At 44.7% G+C, this 15,769-nt stretch overlaps 1 protein-coding gene across 3 annotated transcripts in view; it reads left to right on the top strand.

Annotated features, from left to right (window-relative positions):
• IQCH (IQ motif containing H) overlaps window positions 1-15,769 on the top strand; it is a 214,952-nt gene that overhangs the window by 146,836 nt on the left and 52,347 nt on the right. For all 3 annotated transcript variants that reach the window (XM_039220123.1, XM_039220114.1, XM_039220106.1), the window contains 2 exons: window positions 10,387-10,507; window positions 14,858-15,144. In XM_039220123.1, coding sequence (XP_039076054.1) covers window positions 10,387-10,507; window positions 14,858-15,144 — 408 coding nt within the window. The remainder of the gene's footprint in view (window positions 1-10,386; window positions 10,508-14,857; window positions 15,145-15,769) is intronic.

Genomic DNA, 15,769 nt, shown 5'->3' with positions numbered 1-15,769 from the left:
AAAAAAAAAAAAAAAAAAAGGAAAGACCCCTTTTTGAAAATCCCGGAGCTGTGCTCTTCCCATCCCCGGTCCCTGCCTTTGTGACCCACCGTGCCAGGGGCAGTTTTTCTGCTTTCGACAGAGCCATGGGAAACACAAACATCCCTGAAACTCGCACAGTAACCATTGTGCTGGAATTGCTTTCCTTCCTTGGCTAACATGGAAGCTGCAGTCATTTTCCCTGAAGGGCAGCAGGCAGGGAGGTCAGAGGGCACACACCTGAGAGCTTCAGGCAGAGGAGCCCAAGCCCTGCTGGGGAGCCCCGGGTTTCAGCTTTTGCAACCCAGCTGCCTCACATACCTGCCTATGTTCTTGGGTGATGAGAGGGAGTTTTAGATATCACCCTTTGCTTGTTCCTGGGGCTGACTTTCAATGCCTTCCTCAACTTAATACACGAGCATGATCATCTTAGTAAGCCCATAAATTCTCACAAAGCTTAGGGCAGCCAAACTTCAAGATCAAACGTAGCATTAAAAATATGGTTGGCATTTAAAGCCTTAGTTTTTGGATAAGCAACCACATATTTTGTTTGTGTTTTGTTTTGTTTTGTTTTTCACAACAAGCTGTTCCAGCTTGACCTGGTAAATTCCCTCTTAAGCTGAATGAGTGTTAGAATAGGCTAGTCTGAATAATTGAACATTCAGGCTAAGCAGGAGGTAGTCTAGCTCTACGGGGGTTCCATAGCCCAGGCACAACAAGGTCACTAGGGGGGAACCATGGGAAATCACTCTGCTCTCCAAGTCTCTACCTCTTCATCTGTAAAAAGGGATAATATTAGTACCTGCCTCATGAGGGCAAGGGTGGTGACAATTAAATAAGATACCCTCGTGAATTGGCTCGCAATGTACTCAGCACACAATGAGCCTTTAAGAAATGCTACCCGTTATTATTAATGTTACCATGAAACTGCATTACAATTAAATTGCAGGTAATGTTGAACAAGTATGCACAAGTAAATCTTTCTCCGGTGATTTGGGAGTTCTTTTTGCGTCTTATAGCTTTCCAGAACCTTGTTCTACGCATCAGTCGTTGTTATATAGGATTGTGGCTGTCGAAGATACGCAATATTGACCCAGTTGTGCCCACCCAGTGATTTACTGGATAATGCCTTTAAGAGAATAAACCTTGACAGCCGCCTGGTTTCCGATCGCTCGAAAATAAAAGATAATTCCGGTTATTTTAATCTTCCACATGTCGAAGAGAGAGGCAGTGACCTGATAAAGTGGAGCTTATTCTGACCACGAGATTGAGACCCAGTTGCTTCATTTTCTGGTTCCAGTTGGTGTCTTTTCTAATTAGTGTAGCAGCACGTCACCACAATTGTTGGAAAGCTTTAATCATTTACATATTTTTCCTTATCTCTGAGAATGACTTAGAATGTTTTCTTCCAGTTCAATGGTTATTTTCACGAGGCTGCCAGGGTTGAGTTTGAGGTGCTTGCCTGTGCCTGAGGAAGATGACAGGAGAAGGAAAATTGCCTCCCCAAGTAAATGAAAGCCGGGTCCCCCTTCCGAGGACCTATAATAACCAGCTACACAAGCTGTTGGTTTGTGTGTCCTATTGATTTAATATGCTTCTAATCAGTACATAAAGCTATGGGCCTGCAGTGTTAATTTTTCATATGCTTACAAAGTACCCTTTGATTTTCTGTCACACGTTAATTACAGCGTTTTGCCATTAAATAGGAAGCTTTGTGTAAACTAATTACTAGGTAATCATTGTCTACTGCAAGCGTGCTGTTTGTACCTTTTATTTTATTCTAAAAATGCACAGATCTCACAGTCTGGAAACACTCTACCTTCCAGCCATTAGCTCTCACTAATTCATAGCATTATTGTGGTGAGAGCGTAGGAGTTGTAATTGTTGTGGTATCAGAGCTGTTAATTACCGGAGTAAACAGTTGAAATGGTGCCAAGGTCTATTGTACAAGGCAGAGAAACGGAGGTTTAAATGTTACTCCCACCATCTGGGGACGAGGGGAGAGGCAAATGCTTGAGAACAGCAGTGAGGCGCTATCGCCGCCTCAGCTCCAGGGTTGGCGGCCATATGGATCCGGAATATTTTGAATCAATTGAATTTAACTGCCAGTTTTTCGCAATAACAGCGTGGAAGGAAGGAATAAAGCAAAAGATGAGAGAAACGAGAATTGGTTAGTGTTTTCACATCCAGGAAGTCCCCCTTGGAGTTCTTTCGGAAATATCTGCTTTGCTGAAAACCACAGAGCAGGCACGGGTATTTGGAACAGATTCAGAATGAGTTTTACTCTCTGCCTACGACTGCGCCATTTGCTTCTGGTCGTCTGTCCTCGGTGCCCCTGGGTGAGAGAGGGATGCCCTTGAGAAGACTCCGACTTTCCTGTCACTGTACCAGATCCAACAAAAATCCTCACTTTTGGAATTCACTGATTTATTACCCTGGTATTTTCACCAGCGTGGTCTGCAGAAAGAAAACAATACTAAATGCACAAAGCTATCACATCGGCCACCAGTATATGCATCTGTACATGTGGAAATACCAAAGAAGGTAGGGCTTTCTGCTCTGATTAAGAGAAGTAAATGCTTGCCCACTCCTTTTGCATAAAATTAAAATTAAAACTCTCTTGATGGTCTCTCATCTCATTCCACAAATTCACCTCTCTCCTCTACACTTGAATGAAAAAAATCAAAGTCCAAAAGGCACACAGGCTTTCTTCTGTTTTCAATTGCCAGTTAAAGAGCTTTTCTCTCAACCAGCGATATTTCCCTAACTGGTAAGAAAGAGACCTATTACCAACATATCACCAGGAATAATAATTATAGCTACTTCCACCTACAGTTGATTTTTAAACAGCCTGTTTCTGCTTTAAAAGACTGCATAATCTTTAAAACAGTCATCTGTATTTACTTGATGTCACTTGATGTTCCTACAATTCCCTTCAAAACCATTTTCCAACATTAAAAATATTTTTTAAAAATCTGCCACTTGCAGCTGTAACTACTTTTCCATATTATTCCCAAACCATGGACATATTCTTTTTTTTAAACCACCCTGGATTATTTATTTTTAACTGTTCCTTTAGCAGATGTTGAAGGAATTCAGCTGTAGTGTAAACAACTCCTTTGAAGAGAGAGATCACAGACTGCCAGGTGCACCATGAACCAAGGACAGACAGCGTTTGTGGGGCTTTTGCAGTGGTTTTGGCCCTCGGCGGGGGGAGGGGAGACATGTTTCCTGCTTTTGTGTATGTGCGGAGTTCAATTAAGAATTTCAAGAAATGGTTAATCTTTATCTATTGAAACCCCAGCATGCAGCGCGATAGGGTGAGCCTAGAAAGAAAACCATGGCCCCTCTGAGGGGGTGGGGGGGAAGAAACAGCAGTTTAAGTGCCAGAAAGTTGAAAGGGAACAAATCTCTCTAGGGTCTCTGGGGGGGGGGGGGGGGGCGGGAAGCAGTTGTGCTGAGCTTTGGAATGGAGGCACAGCATATGTGCCTCAGTTGGACAAAACGCTTCTCAAGTCAAATCTACTGCTAGGCCTGCGTGTTGGTACAAGGTGGAGGCCTAGATAATGAGGGACAGACTCCGGGAGAAGCAGCGAGTGGATAATGCTACATAAGTATGGAATTATATACCGTATTTTCACCATTCTGTTTAATGAGAGCCGCCACCGCGGCGAATCACTTGCCACACAGCCGAAATGGGCCATTAGCTATCAAGGGAAAATTGTCTTTGCCGCTTTCAGCAGATGGAGCAAATATTTTACAAAGCAATTTTACATACCAAAAACATTTGTGTGCCTTGGTAATGTTGGCTGTTTTACATTATGTTACCTTCTACAGCAGCATAATTTTCCATCTCATCGAAGGCAAAGTTGGCATTTTTGATTTTTAAATTCTCAATTAACAATTAAACATGGAGTATTTAAGCAGTCCTTAAACTTTAAGTAGGTGTGGGAAGTAGTTTATGACTTGCCGAAGACACTTTCATTTTTTCTTCATCTTCTCAGCATATTTTTGCAGGCTAAAGAGGGACTGCTCCTAATGATCTTAATGGGGAGAAATGAGTGAAAACTTCACTACCGATTGCAGGATGAGAATAACCAACGCACAGATGATCATAACGTTTGCTGGCTTAAAGCTTCCGGCACGGATTGTGGGTACACGGTGTGGCCCGCCCATGTGTGTCTGCTTAAAATGTTTAAACTTCAATTAACAGAAAATCTGACTCAAAATGGCTGGATTATCTCAGCCAACTGAAAATCCAAGGATTAGTCTTGATCCAAAGGCTCAATACTGCTAAGGATGCCATTACCCTCCATCTCTCCTCCTCCTGGTATATAATGTCTGCTCCACCCTAAGGTGTCCTCAGTGTTCCAAGATGGCTGCCAGGGGCTCCTGGAAGCTTCTCCTTGGTCAAGACAATATGAGGAAAGAACACTGGAGCTGAGGGTGAGTCACTCTCAATCGGGGCAGTTCTCGAGAGGAAGTCTGGGACATCCTTACCCCAAACAGGGGGACAAGGATGCTGGGCAGCCAACAACAGATGTCCACTCTACCACTCTTTCATAAATCTGACGGCGCAGACTCAGCATCACATGTGAATGATCTCATCTGACCCAGATCAACCATTTATGCCCACTGATGGCAGTTACAAAAACAGATCCCATTGAACTATGGTGTACTGGTAGCAACTGGATTTGAGTCCCAGTTTGCTACTTCATGGCTGTGTGACAGGAAATGGGAAGGATAATATCTACTCTAATATCCACTCAGAGAGTGGCTTTGAGATAATAAATATAAGAAAACCTCTGGCACGGGCTTTCCACATGGTAAGCGTTCAATAAGTGAGAGCTCTTATTTTACCTAAACTAGTGACCACGGTGGTAAAATGCATCCTGAACCCAGCAAAGCAAACTTACTAAATTCACCCTCAAATTTAGAAGCCCTCCTTTCTCTCCATCTCTGTGCCACTAGCCAATTCAGATCCTGAGCACCTTTCACGGTGCCCCACATTTTACCCACTGAAAGAGGCAGCAGGGCTGGTGAAAAGGACTCACCCAGGAGTCAGAGGCAGCCAGAGAGAGCCTATGTGAGTGCAGAAGTTCCCGCCACCCCCCCTTCTGTGAATGAGGCATTTGACTTGGATGGTCCATATAGCCACTTTCAATATTGACAATCCTACATAGTGTTTTAGGTCATTGTCCTGCCCTTTTGACCTTTACACCACCCTCCTTTCCTCCATTTAGGGATATCAGAAATCTTTATAAAGCAGAACAATCTAGCTAGGTCCCTTGGTTTCTCCTTTGAACACCACTAAACAATGTGAGATGGGAGAGATTGGAGGTGATTAGCCAAGAAGTTATTTTACCTGATTTACCACTGAAGATCTAGCAAAGAAGCTTCTAAAATGAGTTTTGGTGGGGTTGATATTGAGTGCATTCTAATTTGTATTCCTTCTTTCTCCCCTCCCATCCTCACCAATACACACACACACACACACACACACACACACACACACACACAATTTACCTGGGAAAGTTAACTCTCTGGAGTTTGAAGTAGCTTTAGTCATTGAGGGTGATATTAAATTGGATATGCTAGCAGCTTCCCCTGAGAGATCGTGAATTTCCTTCAGCCAAATATCTCTTCCTTCAAATGTACACTTTCTTGATAGAAAAAGAGAGTGAGCTGAGAGGCAAGGCCCAGGCTTGCTAGACAAGACTCTCTAGGATGTGCTAGTCAGGAGGGAGATGGATGGAAGGCCTGTGCCCTGTGCCCCTCAGGTATCTTGGAACCTTCCAAGGTCCGGACTATTGTCAGTGCACACTGAGGGTAAATGTGGCTACCGGAGAAAGGGTGACAAGCCTGGGCAGTGGCAAAGACCGGGCTGAGGTTTCTCCTGGATGGGTGGGCACTGGTCTAGAGCCACGTCAGCTCCACAGAGTCCAGCAGCCGGCAGACCCAATGCAATCACGGTGGAAGGGAAATCTGGCATTGGGATTTTTTTCCCAAAGAGTAAAGTGAGTTTTTCTAACATCTGTTTATCAACCACAGGTACGTACTTTCCTTTCCACACCCCTAGAGTCATGAGTGCTAAATGAGCTATTCCACATGGGTGACAGGATCTCTGAAACACAGACTGGGTGGTCCACCTCCTCGATGTGACTCACTGAGGTGAAACCTTCTACCTACTCACTTCACAAGCTTGTAGGATTTTGTAGGATAGAGAAAATGCCCACCCCCAATTGCTGGCCTATTACACACATTTTGCATATATGTATACACACACACACACACACACACACAAGCTTTGGGAGGGTGACAAGGGGGCAAAGAAAGCAAACTAGCATTCATTCTACAACCTCCATAACTTTCTGTCTCTAAGTCACCTGTTAAAAATCACCCAGTAACAGGGGTGCCTGGGTATCTCAGTTGGTTGAGCACCCAACTTTGGTCTCATGGTTCATGAGTTTGAGCCCTCCATCGGGCTTGCTGTTTCCATTAGTAATCAGGGCATTCTTAGTATAGTCCTCATATTTCCCATCAGAGGCTTTCAAGATAAATGAATGGAATAGCTAATACCCTCACCCCATTATTCCAACCAATATATTTTTCTTAGAGAGTTAATCATGGCCCCTGGCTGCCTCCATGTGCCTCAGCATCCCCTAATGAACATCACCCCACCAATGCCTTCAGCTGTGTACTTCTCTGGATGGGACACAATTCATCCTCCAGATTCCTGCAGCAGTCTTTCCTCTAGGAAATGTACCCCCTTGCTGTGGCTTTGTGCACAGCAGATATGCTGTGGATTGGGCAGAAGGGCCGGCTGTGCAGGCGGAGGCAGTGGCGGCAGCTTGGCACGCTGTCCGATGCCTCACACCAGCCACCGTCTTACGACTTAATCACTGGCCCTCACATAGCATGTTGCATCTGAGGTGACACTTCATAAATGTCACCTCATTTATCTTCCCAATGCCCCTCGGAGGCAGGGAATCCCATAAAATCCACCCAGGAAGAATTGGTGGTTCTTAAGTGGCCATCCCTCCAGGTGCTTCCCGGGCAGCAAGGAGGGTGCCTGTTGAGAGGTTTCGCGCTTTCCCTTATTCTGTAACTTCAGCTGTTCGGGGCCAGGTCCGTGTTTACCACTGCTGTGATTCAGTCCACATTTAGGGTTCCCTGTGCAGAGCACTGGGGCAAATGAGGTCAACACCACTGGCCATGCCGTGAGGGAGCCCCCACGGAGCTGGAGAGCACAGAGAAAGGATACCCAACTGGTGATAGAGAAGCTTCCCAGATGAGGTGTGACCAGAACTAACTCAGGATGAGGAGTCAGCCTGGGGAGGAAGTGGAGGAAGGGAGGCCGAGCCAGGGGAGTGTGGGGCAAGGCTGGGAGCTGGAGAGGGAAGAGGGGAGGCTACAAGAGGAATTTCAGGCAGGGACCCCTCTTCATGCACTGTCTGGGGAGTTTCAACTTGATCCTCAAGTTGATGGAGATCTCGTTTCAAGATTTAGGTAGCAAGGCTTCCACCTGTTCCTTCACCACATCCTCTCCACTTCCGTCCCACCCTCTCTCACCCCCACGAAACACACAGACTCTTTTCCCCTAGTTCAGCTACTTACAAGGAAGGCCTGACATTTTGACATTTTTCCTCCAATTACTTTTATTGCGGTAAATACGTATAACATAAAATTTACTGTCTAAACCATTTTTTAATTAAAAACAAAATATTTTAATGTTTATTTTATTTTTGAGAGAGATAGAGACAGTGCAAGTTGAGGAGGGACAGAGAGAAGGAGACACAGAATCTGAAATAGGCTCCAGACTCGGAGCTGTCAGCCCAGAGCCTGACATGAGGCTTGAACCCGTGAACCACAAGATCATGACCTGAGCCCAAGTCAGACGTTTAACTGACTGAGCTACCCAGACGCCCCTGTCTTAACCATTTTTAAGTCTACAGTCCACTGGTGGTAAATACGTTCACAATGCTGCTATCACCACCATCCATCTCCCTAACTCTTTTCATCACGTAAAACTGGATCTCTGCAGCCAATCAACACCAGCTCCCTATTCCCCCGACCCCTAGTCTTGAATGGCCACCACTATACTGTCTGTCTCTGTCATTTTTATACTCGTCATACCTGTAGTTTATTGATATATGCATGACTAAATGAATAGATGAATTATTTCTCCTTCAACTGACTTGATGTGAATGGCCCCACAGTAGATCACTGAGTAGGTGTTTTTTTTTTTTTTTTAATATTTTTATTTTATTTCTAGGATAGAGAGAGACAGCGTGAACAGGGGAGGGTCAGAGAGAGAGGGAGTCACAGATTCTGAAACAGGCTCCAGGCTCTGAGCTGGCAGTCAGCACAGAGCCCGACGCGGGGCTCGAACCCACGAACCGCGAGATCATGACCTAAGCGAAAGTCAGACGCTTAATCGACTAAGCCACCCAGGCGCCCCTCTGAGTAGGTGGTTTAACACTTTTCAGAAGCAGGGCAGGAAAAGCCCTTTAGTCATGGCAGAATAGAAAAGAAGTCTCCACTGTCATAGGGGACGCCCGGGCCTGCGAAGCTTCCTTCCCTGACACAGGGCCTTCCTGAGCAGGGCGGGAACTGACAGCCACGCTCCAGCGTCCCAGCTTTGGGGCACCTCATGAATCACAGACAATGGTCTTCTTTGATAGAGTAGAATGCTTTTAACTGAAACAAGTATAAAACAAAAAGAAAGGTGGGCTTGGAGGACGGTGTTCCAAGGAGCAAGGAGGGGGGCCAGGGTATTGGAACGGCGTGTTCCATATGCTTCTTTATGATTTAGATGCAGGGCTGTGGAGACCCGAGGCGATGTCCAGTAAAAAGCAGAACTGTGTACACTGTGCGGGGCATGAGGCAGAAGGCCCCCCTGCTCTGACAACAGTCTTCCTGCCTCCACCTCCCGAGGCAGAGGCTCCAGGCCTGAGCCAGCTTCCCCAGCCCTTCTGAACAGACCTCCCGCCACTGCATAGGGATTCATCCTGAACGTGCCCAGGCCAGGCACTCCCCTTTTTTCCTGACTTTTTTGTTTTGTATGTCAGGCACTTACTAAACTAATGAGACTCTCCCACCAGGATTTTCTGGATATTTCAGAAATTATTCAGATTATTTGAACCTGCCTAGAGTATATTCTCAGGTGTTCATCTTCTATTATAGATTTTCAGAGGCACTGGACCCAGAATTAAACAGATATCCCAAGGAGCTGAAAGGGGGGTGATGGGCAGGACAATCACTTTTTGATGTCAGGGAAGTTGGAAATAAATGAGTATATAGATTATTTCTAAGATCCTCTTAATGCCACTCACCAAAGCAGCAAATTTGTTTCCGACTCTTTCAAACTACTGAGCACTCATACATAGATCTAGAAGGTCCCCAGAAACCCAAAGCAAGCCCAAGTTTTTCTTTATGTTTTTGAATATGAATAATCCATCAAATGGCTTTATATCTAGTGCCCAGCTCTACTTCTGCCAGAAACAAAGTCTGAAGAGGTGCAGCTTCTATTTGAAATTTTTTAGATAGTCTAAGACTATCCAGAAAAAAAATGGTCCTGGCCCTCTGAGGCTCTTTATATCAAAAAGTCAGGCATCTTATTCTCTAAGGAATTTCTAGCTGTTTTCATTTTGACAGGAGGCTCTGTGTTTTGGGCTGTTTGGTGACAGTAGAGGGCCCGTCTCATATCTAGTCAGATGAGGCTTCGACCTTGTGGGGAATGCCAGCACCCCTCCCCACCTCACCCTTGCAACCTACTCCCACCTAAAATTCCCACCTTTACAGCATCAGCCCCAAGTTTAAGGCTTTGATCCCATGGCTGCAGGATGTAGAGGCTCCCCCCAACAAAGGGGAAAGGGCACAGTTTAAAGAGATGGAGGTGCCAAAGAAAGACCCTGCCAACTCCACAGTTTCTCCCAGGGTTAGCCTTATTAGGGTCATAGAATAAAAAACATTCGGGCCTGAAGGATCTTAGGGACTAGGTAACCCCCTATTCACATAAAGGGAAACTGAGGTCCAGAGGAGAGAGGCACATCGCCCAAGGACACTCAGCTAGCTGGCCCGCCTACACAGCAGGCCTGCAGCTGGATTTCCTGATGTCAGATAGGAGGCTGCCCTTTGGAGACAACAGGCACTATTAGCAGCAATATTTAGGAGCCAAATCACTTTGAAATATGAAAACGGAAATGGCTGGAAAAATAGAGAAAATTTTCAAAATGGCTTTCTGACTCTGGGTAAACAGTAACCACATTTTTTTGCCTGTTGGAGGCCTGGTTTTTAATCACTCCACAAGCAGTTTTCATTTCTGTAGTAAAATTGCTTGTGGTTCTATTTAATTTGTTTCTGCAGGAGCCAGCTTTGGTGAAGATCTCCGAGGAGCTGGCGGGCATTTTAGCACAGCACGCACAGCCAGTCAATGAGAAACGGTTCCCGACGTGGAGGAAATTCCTCCAAACATTTCTCAGTCAAGGTAAATAAGACTGTAAACTTTCTATTGAGGATTGGCCTATACAACCTTGAATGCTAGTTTTGGGTCAACCTCGCACCAATTTAAATACCTCGCATCTCTTGTTTTGGTTTAGGTAAGTGCTCCTACGAGCAGACTTTTTTTTTTCTTATAAACTTTGCCTAAATATTTATTGTGCTCTCAGCATCTTACATAAATAGGAGCTGAGCGCACCAACCGTGGCAGGCGTAGCTCAAGATTTGGCCCTATTTTTGCACCTCAGACTTTGCCTGACAGGTGGGCTTTAGAATCGCATGCCCTGGTTATGGATCCCATCCATGACCTTGAACAAGGTTCTAAAACCCCCGGAGGCTCAGTTTTCTCCCCTACCTCACGGGATTGCTTGGAGGTGTTAGTGGAATACAGATGTGAACATCTCTACAATGCAGTCTGACTCAAGGTGGGACTTTAGTAAGTGTTAATTTCCCCTTCCCTTTCATGGGAGGGAAGAAATGGTCTTCCCTCCACTTCTGAAGGCGGATTTTCTAAATAAGTCTTCTCCATGGTCCTTTCCTCCTCCTCCTAATTCATCCTTATTCTCTAAGGACACCAAGAGGTTTGTGGATGAGGAGATGAATGGACCGAATGACCACAGTTGCAGAGGTCCCTGTGGGAGTGGCCACATGACCACACATTGCCCCCTACTCTTAGGAGGTTACAGCGTAAGGCAGACATTCTTACCAGCTTACCCCCATGAGTAATACAGGAAGACTAGTATAACAGGCCACAGGAGATATGTTTACACTCTAGTCTCCACTGCCAGGTAATAATAAAAATTATTATACTAACATTAATATATAATATCATAATAATGGGAGGTCGGATGAGAGCAGCCGCAACAGTACAACGGTGATAGTGCACAGTGGAGATAAGATAACGAGGGCCAGGGAGTGCTTATTCTGTGTCAGACACTATTCTAGGCATATGCATATTTAATCTCCCTAACAATCCTACCATTCTTTGGTGGGTGAGTACAATTATCACCCTTGTTTTCTAGAAGGGGAAACTGAGGTACAAAAGATTAATAAGTAACTTGCCCCAAATCACTCTGTGAATACACGGCAGAGCCAACAAGTGGCTACCTCTGTGTTGATCCAGGTGTCTTGGCGGGATCCACCAGGTACATTTGCATCCTAGCTCAGTGTATGAGAGAGCACCAGAAAAGACAGTCTGTTGGAATGGACTGGGCGGGCAGTGTGGAGTGGGAAGGAGTAGTAAATGCTCTGTTCATGAGTTATTTAAGTCAAGGGTTGGATGGTCAGCCATCTGACAAGCATGCTGAAAAGGGAGTTTTCTGTGGGTGCGGGGAGAGGGGAGATGATGCACACTCTCCCGTGTGCTCTCAGATCTAAACTTCTGGAGACATGAATAGATACTTCTCCAAAGAAGACATCCAGATGGCCAACAGACACATGAAATGCTGCTCACCGTCACTCATCATCATTAAATACAAATCAAAACCACACTGAGATACCACCTCACGCCGGTCAGAGTGGCTAAAATGAACAAATCAGGAGACTCTAGATGCTGGCGAGGATGTGGAGAAACGGACACTCTCTTGTACTGCTGGTGGGAATGCGAACTGGTGAAGCCGCTCTGGAAAACAGTGTGGAGGTTCCTCAAAATATTAAAAATAGAACTCCCTTATGACCCAGCAATAGCACTGCTAGGAATTTACCCAAGGGATACAGAAGAGCTGATGCGTAGGGGCACATGCAACCCAATGTTCACAGCAGCACCTTCAACAATAGCCAAATCATGGAAAGAGCCTAAGTGTCCATCAACTGACAAATGGATCAAGAAGATGTCATTTATATATACAATGGATTACTACTGGGCAACGAGAAAGAATGAAATCTGGCCATTTGCAGCAATGTGGATGGAACTGGAGGGTATTATGCTAAGTGAATAAGTCAATCAGAGAAACACAGGTACCATACGTTTTCACTCATATGTGGACCTTGAGAAACTTAGCAGAAGACCATGGGGGAGGGAAAGGGGGAAAGAAAGTTACAGACAGGGAGGGAGGCAAACCATAAGAGATTCTTAAATACTGAGAACAAACTGAGGGTTGATGGGGGTATGGGAGAGGGGAAATTGGGTGATGGGGATTGAGGAGGGCACTTGTTGGGATGAGCACTGGGTGTTGCATGGAAACCAATTTGACAATAAATTATATTTTAAAAAAGATCTAAACTTCTGTGATTCTACCAATTTCCACATGCACCCACTGACAGAAGAGTAAAATGGAGTTAACCTCATATGCATAAATGGGAAAGAACAAGGTCCCTACAACAAAACTGGTCAAGAATAACGGGTTCTTTTTAAGTTAGGAGGGGAGGACCATGAAGATCTCCAGATCCATCTAGGATAAGACTTAGGAAGTTTCCAAATCTTCCAAGGTCAGCTATACAACCACAAGCTATACAACCTGAGCTATACAACCACAAGCTCAGGCTGTCCTTGACTTCCTGTGCATCTCTATCCTTTCTTCTAGCCATGCTGTAAACAGTGCCCACTTATGGGAAGCAGAACAAGCTTTATTAAGCTAGTTTTATAGATGAGAAACAGCCTCAAAGCTAGAAAGTTACACAGCAAATATGTGATGAGTGGGAAACACAGACCCTACAATTTTAGCATGTCTCAAACATCCAGCTCTAGTAAGCCATGGCTCTGAGCCCAGTGCATACAGCAGGCCTGCATAAATGTTCACTGACCAAACGGGGCCATCCCCTCAGGCTTCTTGATTCTAAGGCCACATCTCTCACCACCTTCCATTATGACCTGTTTCATTTCACTTCCGCTCTCTCAAGTGTTCTTCTGGCCATAAAATGTGCCACAGATTCGATGTCTATGTTGTCACAGGACTATTATCACAGGCAATATATTTTTTAAGAAGAGGAATTAATTGCTTTGAAAGGAAAACAGTTAACAATGAAGAGACTCTGGTCATAATGCTGAGAAGAAGGTACAAATAAGTTTCTTTGGAGTAAAAATACTAAAGTAACCTTGTAAGTATAAAGGATAATGTGTTTCCACTGAAGCACAAGCTTTGAAAATAGATAAAGCCACAAAGTTAAGTCAATTCAGAGAGACTCAATCGGTGTCTTTGTTTGGATTTGTTTGTGTTTTTGTGGATTTTGTTGTTGTTTTGTTGCACTTACCTTGCTAATTCCCCCAATAAGTCATATTTAGGTACAGCACACACTAGTAGGTCCCATTTAGAGAAGAACACATCTCATACTAACCAACTAGATAAATCAGTTTTCCTTCCAAAACTCAGCTTTCCTTAGGGACAGCTCCAAACAAACTTAGAGACATTTAAGGAAAATGCCTTTTATATAGAGTAACAGATGTCTGCATTTGAGAAATGCTAAAGTCTCAGGATTTAACTATATATGCTGTTCAAAGTCTGCGGGCAGAGGTCACCTCCCAGCAAATTTGTGAAATGCACACCAAGCTTATCTTAACACTGTAGGGCTCCAGAGACTGCCCCATCTAGAGAATGCTTAGATGTTTTAACTTCTAAATTATGCTATCTTAAAAAGAGGGGAGGGTGGTTCAGTCAGTTAAACGTCTGACTTTGGTTCAGTTCATGATCTCACAGCTCATGGATTTGAGCCCCATGTCAGGCTCTGTGCTGACAACTCAGAGCCTGGAGCCTGCTTCGGATTCTGTGTGTCTGTCTCTCTCTGCCTCTCCCCTGCTCATGCTCTGTCTCTCTCCTCTCTCTCTTTCTCTCAAAAATAAATGTTTAAAAAAATGCTTTACAATTGGCTTTGCATAGGAATCCTTTGACGTAATCGTGTTCTCTCGTTCCTGATAAAAGTCCTAATGTGTCAAAACTTCAAAAGCAGTGACATTGAAACAGAAAGCACTTGTCATGAAGATATAAAGTGCAGACTATGGGCAGTTAACTCCCCCTGAGGGATTTGCCTATAGTCCTTAGGTTATGAATAGGCCATAGCCTTAATGATCTTATGATGTCATTACGGCGAGTGAAAACTAACATTCGTTGAGTCTTAGTATATGCCAAGTCCTAGTATATTGCCAAGCACTAGGCTAAATACTATAAATACATTATCTTTAAGATTCACAACAATCTAGTGAGGTAGGTTTTATTATGCCCATTTTATAGATAAGGAAAAGGAAGTTCAGAGAATTGAAACTACTTGCCCAAAGTTCACAAGACATGGCAGATGCAGGATCTGAGCCCTAGTCCATCTGCTACAGTCTGGGCTTTTTTCTCTTCTGCTAAGTGGACACAATCCACGTGAATACATCTTTTCACCTACTCCATGTTTCTCCCACCAGGAGGCGTGGTGGAAGCATATCCACCCGCAGATAGTGTCACCAACCTGATGGTCGACATGCTGATAGAGCCCAATGGAGAGATCAGAGTGTTGTCAACGGGGGACCAGATTCATGCAGAAGGCCCCTTCATCAATTCTGGTACCACCATGCCTCAGACTTCAGTGGATCCCCAAGTTCTCAGTTCTTTGTGCCTCAAAATCGGAAATGCGTGTAAAACGAGAGGTGTTGTTGGTTACATTTCTATAGACCTGGTGACATTTATTGACGCAAGCACCATGGAGCAGCAGGTAAGTTAATGCCACGTGAAATACTAAAATATGTAAACACCCCATACCGTCTGTCCCCAAGTAACAGGGGAAATCAGGTTCTCAGATTCAGTGCCCCTTGCATGAGCTGACTCTGTAATTCAGCATTTATGAGGTCTGTGCCCAAGGTCTTCTCTTTCGGGTACAGCTGGAGTTTCGATGATGGCAACTCATCCTACCCAGCTTTGTCGATGTGGACTCAATTCTGCCCATTAGTGTCTTATCATGACACTATTTTATGCCATCCAGGGACTGAACTTGTCTAAGACTTGTGCTTACATAGAACGTCAATCCCTAGAAAGGAGTTCAGAGTCCTTGTTTCCATTCCTCTCCTTATCAGTAGTTCACCAGCAACTTAGGCTGTCTATTTTTTTCTTCTAAAAAATGCACTGGGCCATATTTCATCGATATAAAAAGGTCTTAGTAATAATATGATGAACATCACGTGCCCCCACTCAGCTTAAGAAATGAAGTGGTACCAGTCCCGCCTCCAGTCCTGTGCACTCCTTGCCAATCCTCCTGATGCAGCCCCTTCTCCTCCCAGAGGCTTACATTTGGGGCTCTGAGGCCTGTCTATATCTTTACGCTTTGACAGCGCATGGAGGAA

Source organism: Hyaena hyaena, unplaced genomic scaffold, assembly GCF_003009895.1.
Source record: "Hyaena hyaena isolate Hyena2069 unplaced genomic scaffold, ASM300989v1 scaffold_15, whole genome shotgun sequence".
Classification (NCBI taxonomy): domain Eukaryota; kingdom Metazoa; phylum Chordata; class Mammalia; order Carnivora; family Hyaenidae; genus Hyaena; species Hyaena hyaena.
The sequence above is the reverse complement of the archived record's forward strand: the minus strand, read 5'-3'. Positions and strand labels throughout refer to the sequence as shown.